A 20,140-nucleotide genomic window follows, 5' to 3' on the forward strand; every position below is an offset into this window, starting at 1 on the left:
AAAACTTATGAAAACCAGATATTTGTACTACAGAGTCAGAGCTGGTTTCAGCTGGGTTGGTAACAAAAGGGTTAAATATAACAATGAATTTAGTAAAATAACTTGGTTATCATTCAGCTGGTGTTAGGAACATAAATTGTGACTAAGGTTTGGTGGAAGATGTTAATTCAAAACTTGTGAAAACAAAACATTTGTACCTCAGAGCCAGAGCTGGTTTCAGCTGGGTTGGTAACAAAAGGGTTAAACCTTTTGATACCAACCCACCTGAGACTGCACCTTGTTTTCTGATATAAACTTCAAGTTTTAAAGTGATCCTTATTGAAATCTCCCATCCAAATTTCCCATTAATTTATGTTCCCAATGCTGTGAGTGGGTGACCAAATGTCTTCAATCTTTCCAAAACACTGGCACTTAGAATGGACTGACAATTTTAATACATCTTTATTTTTTTTATTCTTTTACTTGTTTCAGTCATGTGACTGTGGCCATGCTGGAGCACTGCCTTTAGTCGATCAAATCGACCCCAGGACTTATTCTTTGTAAGTCTAGTACTTATTCTATTGGTCTCTTTTGCCGAACCGCTAAGTTACGGGGACGTAAACACGCCAGCATCGGTTGTCAAGCGATGTTGGGGGGGACAAACACAGACACACAAACGTATACACATGCACACATATATATATACATACATATATACGGCGGGCTTCTTTCAGTTTCCGTCTACCAAATCCACTCACAAGGCTTTGGTCAGCCAGAGGCTATAGTAGAAGACACCTGCCCAAGATGCCACGCAGTGGGACTGAACCCGGAACCATGTGGTTGGTTAGCAAGCTACTTACCACACAGCCACTCCTAAGACATTTGAGTATGGATTTGCTTTAAGTCTTAGGATATCTTTTCATTATTTCCTTACATTGCCAGTCAAATGTGCATGATACCAACTTAATTTCCCTCATACGTTTTTAAATCTCCATCACTTTATATTCCTCAGAGACAATCTTCCGTTTCACCAGGTAATTCTACTAGGCCTGACATTTTGGGGGAGGGGACCAGTTGATTACATCGATCCCAGTGCATAACTGGTGCTTAGTTTATCGAATAATGTTTATGGAATAATGTTTGCCTCTGAAGCCCTCTTTCATGGGGCTGAAACGATGATAGTCCAGTGCCGAGGAAGTGAAAACTGTAGTGAAGAAGTGGCTCAAAGAACAGTTGGCAGAATTTTATGGGGCAGGGATACATGCTCTCATTCAAAGGTGAAATATTGCTATTGAGAGAAACAGTGACTATGTTGAGAAGTAGGGATGTGATCCACAGAGGACCAGATTCATTTTGATGTATGATACATGTTCCTATGTTGGTAATTATACCTGTCCTAAACAAAATGGCATTACTTTTTGACTCACCCTCGTATAATAACAATACTTATCTCAAAGGCAGTGAGCTGGCAGAATTGTTAGCACGCCGGGAGAAATGCTTAGCCATATTTCGTCTGCCGTTATGTTCTGAGTTCAAATCCTGCCGAGGTCGACTTTGCCTTTCATCCTTTCGGGGTCGATAAATTAAGTACCAGTTACGAACTGGGTCGATGTAATCGACTTAATCCGTTTGTCTGTCCTAGTTTGTCCCCTCTGTGTTTAGCCCCTTGTGGGTAGTAAAGAAATAAATATTTTGTCTGCCGCTACGTTCTGTGTTCAAATTCCGCCGAGGTCGACTTTGCTTTTCATCCTTTTGGGGTCGATAAATTAAGTACCAGTTACGAACTGGGGTCGATGTAATCAACTTAATCCGTTTGTCTATCCTAGTTTTTCCCCTCTGTGTTTAACCCCTTGTGGGTAATAAAGAAGCATATAATACCAATACTTATCTCAGCTACTCTCTGTTTTTGAATCCCTCCTTATCTCATTCAGCCTGATAACTCCTGTGTCAACTTGATCTGAATACTATTACATGCCTCTCTTTACCTCAGTGATGTTATTTAAATCTCATTTTATTCATCTCAGCTGCCCTAAATACAAGTAGATGACCTAGTCGCATTCAACCCACTTATTACCATATTTCTGATGAAATACTCTGGTTTTGTTTCAATTAATTTTCAAAATAACAAAAAATTTAGTAAAATATCTGGATCTTTTCGGTTTGAATGGCAGTTTTTAACATAATTCCCAGGTAACTAAAAAATTTAAAACTTCGTATACTCGTAGAATGTGTTTATAAAACATCTTTTTCTCTTGGCTTTATTGAGAAAATTCTATAGTTTGTAAGATATTTGTTGTTGTTTTTCTTCAATTTCTGCAATTTCAACCAATCAATTACGTGTATTGAGGTAAAAAACATTCCAAGCCGTATGAATATGTCCCTTGTTTAAGGAACAGATTGGGTTTATTTACATTTGTGAAGAAAAAAGATACCTTCCCCCCTCCCCTAACCCTAACCCTAACCCTAAAACAGATTGAAATGCAATAGATCGATACTAGGGTCATAATTATGGGTGACAATTTCATATGACACCGCTAGAAAAATACTGCCGTTCAAACCGAAAAGATCCCCCCCCATTGTAACCCCTCCATATAACCTCTCTAAACCCTATCTTAACCAATCTATTCATCCTTGCTCTTCAGTATACTCGTTTGCACACTCCTTCACTATTCTCTTTGTCTTTCTCTCTCTTTCTCCTTCTATTTATCTATCTGTTCTTTCACTCCCTCTCTCCCTCTCTCTTTTCTTCTCTCTTTTACTTTTTCTTTCTCAGTTTTCCTCTCTCTCTCTCTCTTTCCTTTCTCTGTTTATCTCTCTTTTCCTCCCCTTTTCTCTCACACTATTTCTCTCTTTTGCCTTTCAAGCATTTGTCTTATGAAGAAAGGCTGAAGATGCTCGAATCTTTATTCTCTTGAAAAACGACGACGCCGTGGTGATCTCATTCTTGCTCACAATATCATAAGCGGAAGGTGTAACCTCTCGAAAGATCTGTTCTTCACTCCTGCTCCAGAACGTCGGCTGCGGGGTCACTCCGAAAAGCTCTATCTGCGACGATTTCATCTCAATCGAAGGAGAGGGGTTTTCTCCGTCCAGGTTGCGGATCCGTGGAATAAGCTGCCGGACGAGATAGTGAAGATGCCGACGACCGCTCGGTTCAAAGTCTCTCTTGACCAGAAATAGCCTGAACTCTTTGCATGAACACCACCTTGTACATAACTCCCTGTCCCCCTACATGGCCTTGCTTTTCGCTTTTTGAGCCAAAAAATTAACTTAACTTTCTCTTCTCCCTTTTTTGCTCCCTTTCCTTCACTTTCTCTTTCTCTCTTTTACTCCTTCTTTTCCCTCTCTCTTCACCCCTCCACCCTCTCTCACACTTTCAATAATTAACTCTTCTCCCTCCTACCGCCACCACCACCATCAATTACCTTCAATTTAACCAACACTCTTTCTCTATATCTAACCTTCTCCTTCGTATTCTTTAGGCTGAGGAGAAAGGATTGAATTCTTCAGAAACCGGGATGATTTTTGGTGTTTTTGAATTGATGATCTTCTTAACAGCACCAATCTTTGGAGCATACGTGAGTTTGATGATTTTTCTCCTTCCTTTTTTGTTATTGTTTATCCCAAAGACCTGCCTTGATCCTTTTCTACTCTTGGCACAAGGCCCGAAATTTTGAGGGAGGGGGTGCAGTTAATTAGATCGACCCCAGTATGCAACTGATACTTAATTTATCAGCCCCGAAAGGATGAAATGCAAAGTCAACCTCAGTGGAATTTGAACTCAGAACGTAAAGACAGACGAAATACTTATTTCTTTATTACCCACAAGGGGCTAAATATAGAGGGGACAAACAAGGACAGACAAATGGATTAAGTCGATTATATCGACCCCAGTGCATAACTGGTACTTATTTAATCAACCCCGAAAGGAGGAAAGGCAAAGTCGACCTCGGCAGAATTTGAACTCAGAATGTAACAACAGACGAAATACCTATTTCTTTATTACCCACAAGAGGCTAAATACAGAGGGGACAAACAAGGACAGACAAACGGATTAAGTCGATTGTATCGACCCCAGTGCATAACTGGTATTTATTTAATCGACCCCAAAAGGATGAAAGGCAAAGTCGACCTCGGCGGAATTTGAACTCAGAACGTAACAACAGACGAAATACCGCTAAGCATTTCACCCAGCGTACTAATATTAGGCCTGCCTTAGTTCAAGGAAGCCTATGATCAAAGTCAATCCAGCTGTGACTATCATGTTATTTTATTTACACAGCATGTATTTAAGAATACATGTAATGTCCCCTTCCTATTTTTATAGAATCTAGGCAAAGGGATGGCTGTGTTGGTCAGCACTAGCATAGCTGTATGGTCAGGAATATTGCTTTCCAACCTTCAGGTCTTGGGTTCACACCTACTTTGAGAGACCTTGGATAAATGTTCTCTATTATAGCCCTGGTGACTAGATTTGGTTGATGGAAACTGAAAGAATCCCACTATATTTATATATATATATATATATATATATATATAAAATAGAAAATGGGACAAGAATGCAAAATATCCAGAGAGTTAGGTGATACAAAAAAGGGGACAACAAAACATCCAGATAGAGGATACAAAGAAAACAAGGATGGGTCATTCAGAGTTTTCTTTCCTCAGTCGAGTTCCAGATTATCTTTGCAATTTTGGCTGGTTATACTCGAGATTGCTCCAATCTGGCCAGCCCCTCTCTGTCTATATTATCTACCCTCTTTATAATGTTATCAATTAACATGAAAATAAGTATATGTATTGATGGAAAACCTCTATAAATGGCTGATGATTGCTCAACATTTTAAAACTGTTGTAATACTTACAACGTTTAATAAAATGATGTAGCGTGAAACGATCATACCAAATTACTGAAGATATTCTTGTTGCTTATTTTGATTATAATCACCCCATGGACTCATATGGATAACACCGTACAAAATTCTGGTGCATCTAATTTAAGTACCACATTCATTTGAATCTAAATTTTGCTGAACGTATATATATATATATCATCATTATCACCATCATCATTTCATAAGTTGTTGTTTGTTCCTTCTCGAGCCATACCTGGCTCATAAGGGCTGGTTTCATTGGCATATAGGTTCCCCACCTGGATAAGACGCTGGTCCATTGCAGGTGAGCTGCTAGATGCAGGCGGAAAGAGTGAGATAAAGTTGTGACAAAAGGCGTAAGCAGAAGTTCGCCATTACCTTCTACCGGAGCCATGTGGAACTTAGGTGTTTCACTCATAAACACACACATTGTCCAGTCTGACATTCGAACCCACTATCCCTTGACCACGAGCCCACTGCTCTAGCCACCTGGCCATGTGTTCTACCATCATCTTACATATATCGCAGGCATGGCGAATTCTGTAGGCGGAAGTTATTGTCATGTGTGTCCAACCCATGCTAGCATGGAAAACGGACACTAAACAATGATGATGATGATGATGATGATGATGATGATGATGTACATGTGTGCATAAGTACTTGTGCCTCCTAACAGAGAAGGATATATGTCATCACCATCATCATCATCATCATTTAATGTCTGTTGTCCATGCTGGCATGGGTTGGATGGCTTGACCATAGCTCATAAGGCCAGCGGCCACACCAGACTCCATTGTCTATTCTGGCAAGGTTGCCTTCCTAACACCAACCACTCCAGACTGTACTGGATACTTTTTACGTGGCAATAAATAGACAGACGGACAGACAGATAGATATTCACCATCACTATATCCACCTCCACTACCACACACCACCATCACACACCACAATCATCACCACCACCACCACCACCACCGCCACTATTATGATCAACCATCACCACTCTATTCCTCCTCATTTCCTTTTTCCATTTCAGTTAACCCAATTTGGGATTCTGTTCACATACATATCTGGTTGTCTTGTGGCTGGTTCCTGTTCAATTATATTTGGGTAAGTAAACCTAAGAATCATTCATTCATTGTTCGACCATGGTCGAGACAATGGAATTTACTATGTTACGCCAGACTTCACGGTCCATTATGGCATTACGGAGGTCCTGTTGCTGGATGCCTGTATCCCTGGAGATTACATCAGGGTAGGAGAGTGTATGCCCTCTGGTATCGCACACTTAAATACGCTCTTAAATATGGTTTCTGATTACAAATATCTTGGGTCATACATATCATCATCTGAAAAAGATTTTCTAACTAGAAAGGGTATGGCCTGGTCAGCCTGTAATGATATGCATAATATCTGGTCATCAAATCTAAGTAGAGATTTCAAACTTAAAATCTTCAAAGCCACAGTCGAACCAATTCTACAATATGGCTCAGAAACCTTGATGTTATCAAAGAAGCTTCAGAGGCGGTTGGATGGAACTTACACTTGCCTCCTTATGAGAGCTCAAAATCTCTCGTGTAAGCGTCATCCAACCAAAGTAAAAATATATGGGAAATTACCACCTGTATCATCTCTTGTGAAAGTTAGAAGAGTCCAGTTTGCTGGACATTGTTGTAGAGCTGAAAACGAGGTAATTTCTACTCTTCTCCTCTGGAAGCCATCTGCTTGCGATACCTGGTGCCATTCTTCATTTTATTTATCTATGTGATGCATGGTTTTCTTACCTGTGTTGTTTAAACCCTTAAGTCATCCCTGAAGGCACATGGCTTAATGGTAAAGATATTTGGCTCACGATTAGGCGTGAGATATTAGGCTCAGGAGTGGGTGTGTGGTAAGTAGCTTTTTTACCAACCACATGGTTCCAGGTTCATTCCTACTGCATGGCACCTTGGGCAAGTGTCTTCTATTATAACCTCGGGCCAACCAAAGCCTTGTGAGTGGATTTGGTAGACGGAAACTGAAAGAAGCCCGTCGTATATATGTGTATATATATATATATATATATATATGCATGTGTGTGTTTGTGTGTCTGTGTTTGTCCCCCTAGCATTGCTTGACAACCGATGGTGGTGTGTTTATGCCCCCGTCACTTAGCAGTTCGGCAAAAGAGACCCATAGAATAAGTACTGGGCTTACAAAGAATAAGTTCCGGAGTCGATTTGCTCGACTAAAGGCGGTGCTCCAGCATGGCCGTAGTCAAATGACTGAAACAAGTAAAAGAGTAAAGAGAGTAATAAACATCCAGTATGAAACTGCCTGATTATAAGTCTGATAGGACACCCAGCTGTAGAAAATCTGCCTCATTAAACTCAGTCCAACCCATACAAGCATGGAGAAGTGGACATTGGGAGAAATTTGGCTGCTATTTCTAGCAAGTTGAGCAACTTTCTTGAGTTTGTATCGTTCTCACACTCCCTCACTCTCCCTCACTCTCTCTCTCTCATTCCTTCTCTCACTTATTCCCACATCCACTCTCTGTCTCTCTCCCTTGCTTTAGCTCCCTTGCTTCCTATCCATCGCTCTCTCTCTCTCTCTATCTATCTCTCCCTCACTCCCCATCTTTCTCGCTCCGTCTTTCCCTTGCTTCCTCTCTTGCTCACTTCCTCTCTCCCTTTCTGCCCCCACTTGGTCCAGGAATTGAAAGCACAAGATTGTGGTTTCAATTCCTGGATCAGGCAATGCATTGTTGTTCTTCATTTCACATTGCTCCGTTCCACGCAGCTGGTGGTGCTCCAACATGGCCGCAGTCAAATACTGAAACAAGTAAAAGAGTAAAATCCTACAACATATTGGCTTCTTGTCCAGGGAGGAGTATATATGCCAGAGAAAGCCAGTAATTGGCCCTATACTCCTTAAGGAGTAATGTGGACCAAGCCATATGTACTTAAAGAGTATATCTATATATATAAAACTGTAGTTGTGTGAGTGTCTGTCCCCTTCGATTTAGATTCCTAACTACTCCCACATTTTGTGGTGCAGTTTAACCAAATTCGGGTATCTTATAGTCGTGATTCATATCGAGCCCGTCTGAGTATTAGCGCGCGTCTACGCTGAGTCTACGATTTTAAAAATAATTTAACATAATTTTTTATTCCATTTTAATGCATAATTTTTCGTGTGTCGGCGGCGGCGGTGGAGTTGGCGTCCATGGTCACACCTGCACCTGTTTGCTTCTCCCCCTTCTTCCCTTCCTCGTGAAGCTGTGGGGAAGGGAGTGTAAGGAAGTCAACGTCGTAAAGCGTTGTCAAGGAGACCAGCGTTCTTTTAGAACAACGACTTCATGGCTTGAAGACACCAAAACAGAAATGGCTAAGAAAGCCCGAAGTGGCATCTATAAGGGAAGTAACTCTCTAAAAATGCTTATATAGTTATTTCCGTTACAAAACCGAGCAACGCCGGGCGATACTGCTAGTCTTTATATATAAAAGTAAGGTTGTGTGTCTGTCTCCTACGATTTAGATTTCTAACTACTCCCACATTTTGCGGTGCAGTTTAACCAAAACTGGGTATCTTATAGTCGTGATTCATATCGAGCCCTTCTGGGTATTAGCGCGCGTCTACGCTGAGTCTACGATTTTAAAAATAATTTGCCATCATTTTTTTCCATTTTAATGCATATTTGTTTTAAATATAAGGGAAGTAAAAATGTCTGCGATGAGTCAACGATTTAAAAAAAATTTACCATTTTTTCCCATTTTTAATGCATTTTTTTGTTATTATATAAGGGAAGTAACTCTCTAAAAATGTATTATTAAATCTCAGAACGTAAAAACCTACAGTAACACCCCCCCCATTTGAGGTTAGCCATATTGAGATGGCTATTATACTTTACATCTCTAAAAATGCTTATATAGTTATTTCCCTTACAAACCCGAGCAACGCCGGGCGATACTGCTAGTATATATTGAAAGCCTTCTAAACTGTAATGTTCATCCTTTTTTTTGCTTCTTTCTTCATGTTACAATTCATTTCCTTTATTCTCACTTTGTGTCCAGTGTTACTCAATATAAATATCTGATGTCTTAAACTATTTTACTATTTCGTTTCTTCCAGAGTGTTAAAATGGTGCCCTCCGGGTAACGTCTTCTTGACAATGTGCTTTTTAACAAGGGGTGTAGAATCTTTAGCTGTGTCTGCACACCTAACAGCAAGCACGGCTGTCATTGGATACATTTTTAAAGACCGTGCTTCTTTAGCAATTGTAAGTTCATATCTCTATCTATCTATCTATCTCTATCTATCTATCTCTATCTATCTATCTCTATCTATCTATCTTTCTATCTATCTCTATCTATCTATCTCTATCTATCTATCTCTATCTATCTATCTCTATCTATCTATCTATCTATCTATCTCTATCTATCTATCTATCTATCTCTATCTATCTATCTATCTTTCTATCTATCTCTATCTATCTATCTATCTCTATCTATCTATCTCTATCTATCTATCTATCTATCTATCTATCTATCTATCTATCTATCTCTATCTATCTATCTATCTATCTATCTCTATCTATCTGTCTATCTCTATCTATCTATCTATCTCTATCTATCTATCTCTATCTATCTATCTATCTATCTATCTATCTCTATCTATCTATCTATCTCTATCTATCTATCTATCTATCTATCTATCTATCTATCTATCTATCTATCTATCTATCTCTATCGATCTATCTATCTATCTATCTCTATCGATCTATCTATCGATCTATCTGTCTATCGATCTATCTATCTGTCTATCTGTCTATATCTATCTATCCCTCTCTCTACATCCTTTCACTCTCTCTCTCTCTCTTTTTGATTTATTATATACAATATATATTTTGTACATATATGGCCTCCGTGCCGGTGGCACGTAAAAAGCACCGCCCGATCGTGGCCGTTTGCCAACCTCGTCTGGCACCTGTGCCGGTCGCATGTAAAAAGCACCCACTACACTCACAGAGTGGTTGGTGTTAGGAAGGGCATCCAGCTGTAGAAACTCTGCCAGATCAGACTAGGCCTGGTGCAGCCTTCTGGCTCCCCAGACCCCAATTGAACTGTCCAACGCATGCTAGCATGGAAAGCGGACGCTAAACGATGATGATGATGGGGGGGGTGCTGAAAAGTTCCTGGCTTTCGGTAAAATAATAATAACAATGAAATTATTGTATACAGTGCTCAGGTGCACCACAACTTGTCAAAAATGCATATAAAGTATATGCAGTAATGTACAAATGTTTGGAAACGAACAGTGTATGAGTTAGATACATGCTTGTGTGTGTATGGAGGGGACAAAATCATGTGTAGTGTTGGCAAATCTCAGGAAGCATGGAAGTTTTGAAGGATGTAGTGCTCCGACAACTAACAACTGATGCCGGCAGTTTGTTCCACACTTCAGCAGCTCTTAGCGTGAAAAAATGTTTCTGAAAGTCATGGGAGCTGTGCTGTTTCCTGACTTTGTGAACATGTCCACAGGTGTTAGACAGGTGGAGTTTGAAAAGGTGCTCAGAGTTATTGTTCGTAAGATGGTTAATAATTTTATGGGTGTCTGCCAAGTCAGCTGCCAGACGTCAGAGTTTCAATATATCCATGCCCAGGGAAGTAAGGCGTTCAGAATATGTCAAATGCCTGATGGAGGGTATTCACTTGGCTGCACGTCACTGAACGGTTTCCAGACGATTGATATCCTGGGCAAGATAGGGGTTCCAGACTGGTGATGCAAATTCCAGGTGAGGCCACAACATAGCTATATAAAACCTCTGATAGATAGGAGAGCAGCTCACAAAGGACTTGGTAAGTGATGCCAAGACACCTTCAGATACTGATGTCATGCATATGGCACCCGTGTCAGTGCCATGTGAAAGCAGCCATGACACTCTCGGAGTGGTTGGCATCAGGAAGAGCATCCAGCTGTAGAAAACCATGCCAAATCAGATTGGATCCTGGTGCAGTGTGCCAGGCCAGTCAAACCTATTTATTTACTACCCACAAGGGGCTAAACACAGAGAGGACAAGCAAGGACAGACAAACGGTATTAGTCGATTACATCGACCCCAGTGCGTAACTAGTACTTATTTAGTTGATCCCAAAAGGATGAAAGGCAAAGTCGACCTCGGCGGAATTTGAACTCAGAACGTAGTGGCAGACGAAATACCTATTTCTTTACTACCTACAAGGGGCTAAACACAGAGAGGACAAGCAAGGACAGACAAATGGATTAAGTCGATTACATCGACCCCACTGCGTAACTAGTACTTATTTAGTCAACCCCGAAAGGATGAAAGGCAAAGTTGACCTCGGCGGAATTTGAACCCAGAACGTAGCGGCAGACGAAATACCGCTAAGCATTTTGCCCGGCGTGCTAACGTTTCTGCCAGTCAAACCATCCAACCCCTGCCAGCATGGATAATGGATGTTAAATGATGATGATGATAATGATGATAGATGTGTAAGAATGAAAAGGGTCACATGGTAGAATCGTGTCCACTGAATGGATGACATGTAATAAACAATGTTTTGTGTTGCGCCAATTGGCGTTGTTTCAGTAATGGTTACAACCCAATCATGTACATGTTTCAGGAAGAAGTTCCATTCTTACCTTGACTTTGTCAAGGTCAGTTTTGCTCTAAATCTGCATTTAATTTAATCTTTGTTGTGGTTACTCTTAATAAATTCATGCTTTCTTTTAACAGGGTTTTATAGAAATTTTCAGTGGCTTTGGTATGATGGCTGGACCTCCAATCGGTGGTGTACTCTATGAGGTGAGTATTTACATCGAAATAACATTGTCATTCATTAAAAATCTGATGAGTATCAATAAGACCGTAGTGCTTCACTGAGGAGGTCTAATAATGCAGGAACATGTCCAGAGTTGTTCCTGTACTTTACTAAAGATCAGACTCATTACTGCAACTTTCCATTTAATTTTCAATTAACCTGGATTTCAGAATTGTCCACCTTGCCTTAATTGATAAGAACTAATCATCAGTACTTAAAGTTACCACAAATGTCACCGAATTTTGAGATTGCAATTCAAATAGGCACAGGAGTGGCTGTGTGGTAAGTAGCTTGCTAACCAACCACATGGTTCCGGGTTCAGTGCCACTGCGTGGCACCTTGGGAAAGTGTCTTCTACTATAACCTCGGACCGACCAATGCCTTGTGAGTGGATTTGGTAGACGGAAACTGAAAGAAGCCTGTCATATATATGTATATATATATATATGTGCGTGTGTATGTGTTTGTGTGACTGTGTTTGTCCCCCTAGCATTGCTTGACAACCAATGCTGGTGTGTTTACGTCCACGTCACTTAGCGGTTCGGCAAAAGAGACCCATAGAATAAGTACTGGGCTTAGAAAGAATAAGTCCCGGGGGTCGATTTGCTCGACTAAAGGTGGTGCTCCAGCATGGCTGCAGTCAAATGACTGAAACAAGTAAAAGAGTAAAGAGAGACCACCTGTATGAACCATGCCAAAGCAGACAATGGAGCTTGGCATACTCCTCTGGTTTGTCGGTTCCCGTCCAAGTGTTCAACCCATGCCAATATGGGAAAAGGAACATTAAATGATGATGATGATGATGATGATGATCTTTCCTATTGTATGAAATTACTATTTGCCTGATTTATTTTCCTTCTAATTCCAGCTTGGAGGTTTTGGTTTACCATTTTGGACACTTGGTGGCATAACAGTCGCACTGGCCTTCATTTCTTGTTTGTTGATGCCAGCAATCACAGGTGAGCATCATCCATTTTCTAAGCTCTTTTACTCTTTTACTTGTTTCAGTCATTTGATGGTGGCCATGCTGGAGTACCACCTTCTAAGTCAAACAAATTGACCTCAGGACTTATTCTTTATAAGCCTATTACTTATTCTATCGGTTTCTTTTGCTGAACCACTAAGCGACAGAAAAGTAAACACTCCATCATCAATGGTCAAGCGATTGTGGGAGGACAAACAGACACGTAAATGTATATATATATATATATGGTGTGTGTGTATATATATATATATATGTATATATATATGTGTATATATATATATGTGTGTGTATATAGCTGTGTATATATATATATGTATATATATATATATATATATATACATATATATATTGTGTGGTAAGTACCTTGCTAACCAACCACATGGTTCCGGTTCAGTCCCACTACGTGGCATCTTGGGCAAGTGTCTTCTGCTATGGCCCCGGGCTGACCAATGCCTTGTGAGTGGATTTGGTAGACGGAAACTGAAAGAAGCCTGTTGTATATATATATATATATATATATATGTATGTGTGTGTATATGTTTGTGTGTCTGTGTTTGTCCCCCTAGCATTGCTTGACAACCGATGCTGGTGTGTTTATGTCCCCGTCACTTAGCAGTTCAGCAAAAAGAGACCGATTGAATAAGTACTGGGCTTACAAAGAATAAGTCCCGGGGTCGAGTTGCTCGACTAAACGCAGTGCTCCAGCATGGCCGCAGTCAAATGACTGAAACAAGTAAAAAAAAAAATGTATATATATATATATATATATATATATATACTTTATTCAAAAGCAGCAGAAATTCAACAAAACCTGTTACTCGAAGTTTCAAGTTCCCGTTCGTCGGACATTTTTTTTTAACAAAACTGTCCTACGAACAGGAACGTGAAACTCCGAGTAACAGGTTTTGTTGAATTTCTGCTGCTTTTAAATAAAGCATATTACTCTAACCCTGGTATTTGAGTACTCTTTTTTCCACCTTGTTTCACATATATATGTATATATATATATATATATTGATAGAAATGGTAAGACAGCAGAAGAATGAAAGAGACCTCGATATTATGTAAATAGAGGAATTTATCTGTAAATATATGTGACAATTATTCGGTAGCCATGATAAAACTCTGAGTTTCGGATGTCGGGGTGCAAAACCCATGCCGCCATCTCTTCAATTACCGGGATGGCTGGATAACTGAAGAGATGGCGGTGTGGTTTCCGCCCCAACATCTGAAACTCAGAGTTTTATCACGGCTACCGAATAATTGTCACATATATATATATATATATATATATATACAATGGGCTTCTTTCAGTTTCCATCTACCAAATCCACTCACAAGGCTTTAGTCGGCCGGGCTATAGTAAAAGACACTTGCCCAAGGTGCCACACAGTGGGACTGAACCCGGAACCATGTGGTTGGGAAGTAAGCTACTTACCACACAGCCACGTCTATCACCACCACCACCACCACCATCATGATCATCATCATCATCATCACCTCCACCACCAGGATGGAATATATATATTTGTGTGTATAGAAATCTGGTGTTTTTTGGGAAAATCCATTTAAGACTTTTGATGTGGCTTCTATTGAAATACACAGCCTTTATTTCAGTTAAGTTTTTAAAAATAAGCAATTTAAGAAAATAACTTTGTTATTATTCAGCTGGTGTTTGGAACATAAATTAACAAGAAATTAACAAGGAATTAAAATAGATCACTTTAACCCTTCTGTTACCATATTACTACTGAAATACACTGCCTTTGTGTCAATTAATTTTGGATCAATTTAACCTTTGCGTTGCTATATTTTGAGATGCACTATATTTCTTTCAATTACTTTAAATATAACAAAGAATTTAGTAAAATAACTTAGTTATCATTCAGCTAGTGTTAGGAACATAAATTGTGACTAAGGTTTGGTGGAAGATTTTGATTCAAAACTTATGAAAACCAGATATTTGTACTACAGAGTCAGAGCTGGTTTCAGCTGGGTTGGTAACAAAAGGGTTAAATATAACAAAGAATTTAGTAAAATAACTTGGTTATCATTCAGCTAGTGTTATGAACATAAATTGTGACTAAGGTTTGGTGGAAGATTTTGATTCAAAACTTATGAAAACAAGACATTTGTACTACAGAGTCAGAGCCGGTTTCAGCCGGGTTGGTAACGAAAGGGTTAAAACAGGAAGTTAGTTTCATATAACCAGGGCTGGTCTCAGGAGGACTGGGATCAAGAGGGTTACAAAAAGGGATTTTTGGTCATGAAAATTCAGGAACCACTGGTATAAATATTTACCCACTAACAAAATATTGGCAGCAAGCAGGAAGAATCAAGATGCTTATTAGCATTTCTTCCAACTCCTTGCATTCTGAGTTCAATTTCTATTGAAGTCAGCTTCACCTACCATCACTTTGGAGTTGATAAAATAAGGTATCTATCTATCTATCTATCTGCCTATCTATCTGTCTATCTATCTATCTGTCTATCTATCTGTCTGTCTGTCTGTCTGTCTGTCTGTCTGTCTGTCTGTCTGTCTGTCTGTCTGTCTGTCTGTCTGTCTATCTATCTATCTGTCTATCTAATTATCTATCTAGCTATCTGTCTGTCTATCTGTCTGTCTATCTATCTATCTGTCTATCTAATTATCTATCTAGCTATCTGTCTGTCTATCTATCTATCTGTCTATCTAATTATCTATCTAGCTATCTGTCTGTCTATCTGTCTGTCTATCTATCTATCTATCTGTCTGTCTATCTATCTATCTATCTATCTATCTATCTATCTATCTATCAATTACTGAGACTGATGTAATTGATTTGTCCTTTCATCTCAAAATTCCTGGCTTTGAATCCTGTAATAGACTGGCACCTGTTCAGGTGAGAATGTTGTGATTTCAGTCACGGATATCCCAAGGAAACCAGGAAACCAGCCTTGTAAGATCTAGGGCTCGAGTGAAACTTATAAAAATATATGTGCTTATTGCCAGATTACTGTCTAACAAATTCTTTCTTTCGCCAACAGACGACAGCGAACAGAACAACCGGTCGAAGCTTGCCATGTTGAAAAGCCCTTATATTCTGTGTGTTTCTTTCGTTATTGTTTGTTCTGCCTATATCATCACCTTCTTGGACCCGACCCTTTCACTTCACCTGGAAAATAAGGTACACATTAATTCTCCTTTTCTTTTGAAGCTGTTTCTGGTAAAGTCTCATTATTTTATACTCTTTTACTCTTTTACTTGTTTCAGTCATTTGACTGCGGCCATGCTGGAACACCGCCTTTAGTCGAGCAAATCGACTCCGGGACTTATTCTTTGTAAGCCCAGTGCTTATTCTATCGGTCTCTTTTTGCCGAACCGTTAAGCGACGGGGATGTAAACACACCAGCATCGGTTGTCAAGCAATGCTAGGGGGACAAACACAGACTCACAAACACACACACACATACATATATATTTATATACATACATATATACGACAGGCTTCTTTCAGTTTCCATCTACCAAATCCACTCACAAGGCATTGGTCGGCCCGGGGCTATAGCAGAAGACACTTGCCCAAGATGCCACGCAGTGGGACTGAACCCGGAACAATGTGGTTGGTAAACAAGCTACTTACCACACAGCCACTCCTGCGCCTATGTTTATTTTTTTTTCCCACTAACCCTTTCATCACGTGACTGTTTGAGTAAAGTACATCAACATCAAAATAAAAATCAAATGGAAATTGTAGATGTGGTACCTGTGCCGGTGGCACGTAAAAAACACCATCCAAACGTCGCTTAGCTGGCGTCCGTGCCGGTGGCATGTAAAAAGCACCAACTGATTGAGGACGTTGCCAGCCTGCTCTGGCCCCTGTGCCAGTGGCACGTAAAAAGCACCCACTACACTCACGGAGTGGTTGGCGTTAGGAAGGGCATCCAGTTGTAGAAACACTTCCAGATCAGACTGGAGCCTGGTGCAGCCTCCTGGCTTCCCAGAACCCTGTCGAACCGTCCAACAAGGACAGACAAACGGATTAAGTTGATTATATCAACCCCAGTGTGTAACTGGTACTTATTTAATCGACCCCGAAAGGATGAAAGGCAAAGTCGACCTCGGCGGAATTTGAACTCAGAGCGTAGCGGCAGACGAAATACGACTAGCATGGAAAACGGACGTTAAACAATGATGATGAAGATGATGATAACCCATTTGTCATTAACTTAACTTTTTAATACTAATTGAACCCTTCTCTTTAATTTGTCTCTTTTTTTTTTTTTTTTTTTTGCCTGCTCCTTTGAATTTTCCATGAATTATTTCTTGGATAAATGAAAATGAGGAAATATAGGGGCAGGCATGACTGTGTGGTTTAGAAGTTTGCTTTGCAAACCAGGTGGTTTTTGTCTCCTGCCCCAGTCCAACCAATGCCTTGTGAGTAAATCCAGTAGAAAGAAAAACTGTGTGGAAGCCTGTTTTATACACACACACACACACACACACACACACACATGCACAAATACATGTACAAACTCACACACAAACACAATTTGAACCCATTATTATTGTTGTTGTTGTTGTTGTTGTTGTTATTATTATTATCATCATCATTATTATTATTAATATTATTATTATTATTATCATCATCATCATTCAAATTCCGCTGAGGTCAACTTAGCCTTTCATCCTTTCGGGGTCAATTAAGTAAGTACCAGTTACGCACTGGGGTTGATGTAATCAGCTTAATCCCCTCCCCCTCTGTAGCAAAAATTTTTGCTGCCTCTGTAGCAAAAATTTGAAACCATTATTATAATCATTATTATTATTATTATATTATTATTATTATTATTATATTATTATTATTATTATTGTTTTAGTACCATGTAGGTACCTTGTATGTTGGATTAATCTTCCTGGCAGCACCTGCGACTTACACCTTCTCTGCTCCTTTAATCGGATGGATAAATGACACCTGCGTAAGTCTGTATTCGTTATACTTTATCTCTCGTTTGCTCTTTGTCTCTCATTTATTATTGTTGTCCTTCAGCTTATGTTTTTACTTGTTGCTGTCACTCATATATATATATATATACTAGCACTATGACCTGGCAACGACGGGTCATAATGCTAGTTATCTCAAATTCTTATTATTAAAGTGAAAGTAACTGACCTAAAATAGAGAAATATTTTTGTTTCACTTTTAACATGTAATACTGAAATAGTGGAGAAGATATGATATTGGTATGGGCTCGCCCTAGGCAAGAAATTGAACATTTTATTTTGCCCATGACACTCCCCGGACCCTAAGTAAGGCATGTGTAAAATTTAAATGAAATTGGTTGTGTAGTTCTCAAGTTTTAGGGAAACACACAGACAGACAGACACACATTCTCAGTTTTATATATATATATATATGTGGGTTCTTTTATTTGTTTCAGTCATTTGACTGCGGCCATGCTGCAGCACCACCTTTAGTCGAACATATCAACCCCTGGACTTATATTCTATCAGTCCCTTTTGCCAAACTGCTAAGTTATGTGGACGTAAACACACCAATGTCAGGTGTCAAGCAATAGTGGTGGGGACAAACCCAGACACATAAATACATGCATACATACATATATATATATGATGGGCTTCTTTCAGTTTCCATCTCCCAAATCCACTCACTATGCTTTGGTTGGCCCAAGGCTATAGTAGAAGACACTTGCTTAAGGTTCCATGCAGTGGGACTGAACCCAGAACCATGTGGTTGGGAAGCAAGCTTCTTACCACACTATTAACCTCATATGTTTAACGTATATGTTTCATGCATTAATTATCTGGCAGCTGCAATAGCATGGTGGGGTGTATACATTCTCAAAGGCGGGGAGCTGGCAGAAACGTTAGCGCGCTGGACGAAATGCTTAGCAGTATTTCGTCTGCCCCTACGTTCTGAGTTCAAATTCCGCTGAAGTCGACTTTGCCTTTCATCCTTTCGGCATCGATTAAATAAGTACCAGTTACGCGCTGGAGTTGATATAATCAACTTAATCTGTTTGTCTGTCCCTGTTTATCCTCTCTGTGTTTAGCCCCTTGTGGGTAGTAAAGAAATAGGTATTTCGTCTGCTGTAACGTTCTGAGTTCAAATTCCGCCAAGGTCGACTTTGCCTTTCATCCTTTCGGGGTCGATTAAATAAGTACCAGTTACGTGCTGGAGTTGATATAATCGACTTAATCTGTTTGTCTGTCCCTGTTTATCCTCACTGTGTTTAGCCCCTTGTGGGTAGTAAAGAAATAGGTATTTCGTCTGCTGTAACGTTCTGAGTTCAAATTCCGCCGAGGTCGACTTTGCCTTTCATCCTTTCGGGGTCGATTAAATAAGTACCAGTTACGCGCTGGATGGAGTTGATATAATCGACTTAATCGTTTTCTTTGTCTGTCCCTGTTGTCCTCTCTGTGGTTAGCCCCTTGTGGGTAGTAAAGAAATAGGTATTTGTCCTGCTGTAACGTTCTGAGTTCAAATTCCGCCGAGGTCGACTTTGCCTTTCATCCTTTCGGGGTCGATTAAATAAGTACCAGTTACGCGCTGGAGTTGATATAATCAACTTAATCTGTTTGTCTGTCCCTGTTTGTCCTCTCTGTGTTTAGCCCCTTGTGGGTAGTAAAGAAATAGGTATTTCGTCTGCTGTAACGTTCTGAGTTCAAATTCCGCCGAGGTCGACTTTGCCTTTCATCCTTTCGGAGTCGATTAAATAAGTACCAGTTACGCACTGGAGTCGATATAATCAACTTAATCCGTTTGTCCTTGTTTGTCCTCTCTGTGCTTAGCCCCTTGTGGGTAGTAAAGAAATAGATATATATTACAAAATACCTATATATATTAAAAAGTAACGAAATTTAAGCTCCATTTCTCAACTACATGTTCTTATGTGTATGTTTACTTTTCTTTTCTCCCCCTCTTCCAGAAACAGACGAACATTATTATTGTTTTGGGGACATTCTTATTGGCCCTCTGCAACCTATTTATTGGGCCAGCACCATTCTTAAATATCCCATAGTGAGTATGATTTCATTGTCATCACTGTCATCGTCATCATCACCATCAACATCACCATCACCATCATCATCATCGTCATTGTCATTTAAAATCCGTCTTCTATGCTGGCATGAGTTGGAATGGTTTGACAGGGGTTACCTGGCAGAAGACTACATCAGACCCCTGTGTCTATTTTGGCTTGGTTTTCTTTTTATGGCTGGATGCCCTTCCTAACACCAACCACCCCACAGAGTGGACTGAGTGTTTCTTACATGGCACCAGCACTTGTAGGGGTTGCCAAGTAACTTTGCAAGGCAAGGACTCTTCGAGAGGGGAGGGGGCATTGGAGGAGGTGATCTTGCGTCAGTTGATGAAAGGTTAGAGTGTGACAGAAAGACAGAGAGGCAGAAACAGGTGTCTTGTTGTAGAGGCGGTACTAGGTTACCTGGCCAGAGAGAGAGAGAGTTAACAAGAAAG

At 39.9% G+C, this 20,140-nt stretch overlaps 1 protein-coding gene across 2 annotated transcripts in view; it reads left to right on the plus strand.

The window, feature by feature from the left end:
* The window catches only part of LOC115231046 (MFS-type transporter SLC18B1-like), a 35,114-nt gene extending 15,400 nt beyond the window's left edge, over positions 1 to 19,714 (plus strand). Inside the window, exons 3-10 of one of the 2 annotated variants that reach the window (XM_029801140.2) lie at positions 3,462 to 3,557; positions 5,890 to 5,963; positions 8,967 to 9,114; positions 11,593 to 11,661; positions 12,546 to 12,636; positions 15,690 to 15,829; positions 17,523 to 17,621; positions 19,593 to 19,714. In XM_029801140.2, coding sequence (XP_029657000.2) covers positions 3,462 to 3,557; positions 5,890 to 5,963; positions 8,967 to 9,114; positions 11,593 to 11,661; positions 12,546 to 12,636; positions 15,690 to 15,829; positions 17,523 to 17,621; positions 19,593 to 19,685 — 810 coding nt within the window. In that variant the 3' untranslated portion in view covers positions 19,686 to 19,714. The remainder of the gene's footprint in view (positions 1 to 3,461; positions 3,558 to 5,889; positions 5,964 to 8,966; positions 9,115 to 11,592; positions 11,662 to 12,545; positions 12,637 to 15,689; positions 15,830 to 17,522; positions 17,622 to 19,592) is intronic. The other variant, XM_036499924.1, reaches the window with a different exon arrangement.
* Positions 19,715 to 20,140: the final 426 nt, after the last annotated feature.

The sequence above is a fragment of the Octopus sinensis genome, unplaced genomic scaffold (genome assembly GCF_006345805.1).
Source record: "Octopus sinensis unplaced genomic scaffold, ASM634580v1 Contig17267, whole genome shotgun sequence".
Classification (NCBI taxonomy): Eukaryota; Metazoa; Mollusca; class Cephalopoda; order Octopoda; family Octopodidae; genus Octopus; species Octopus sinensis.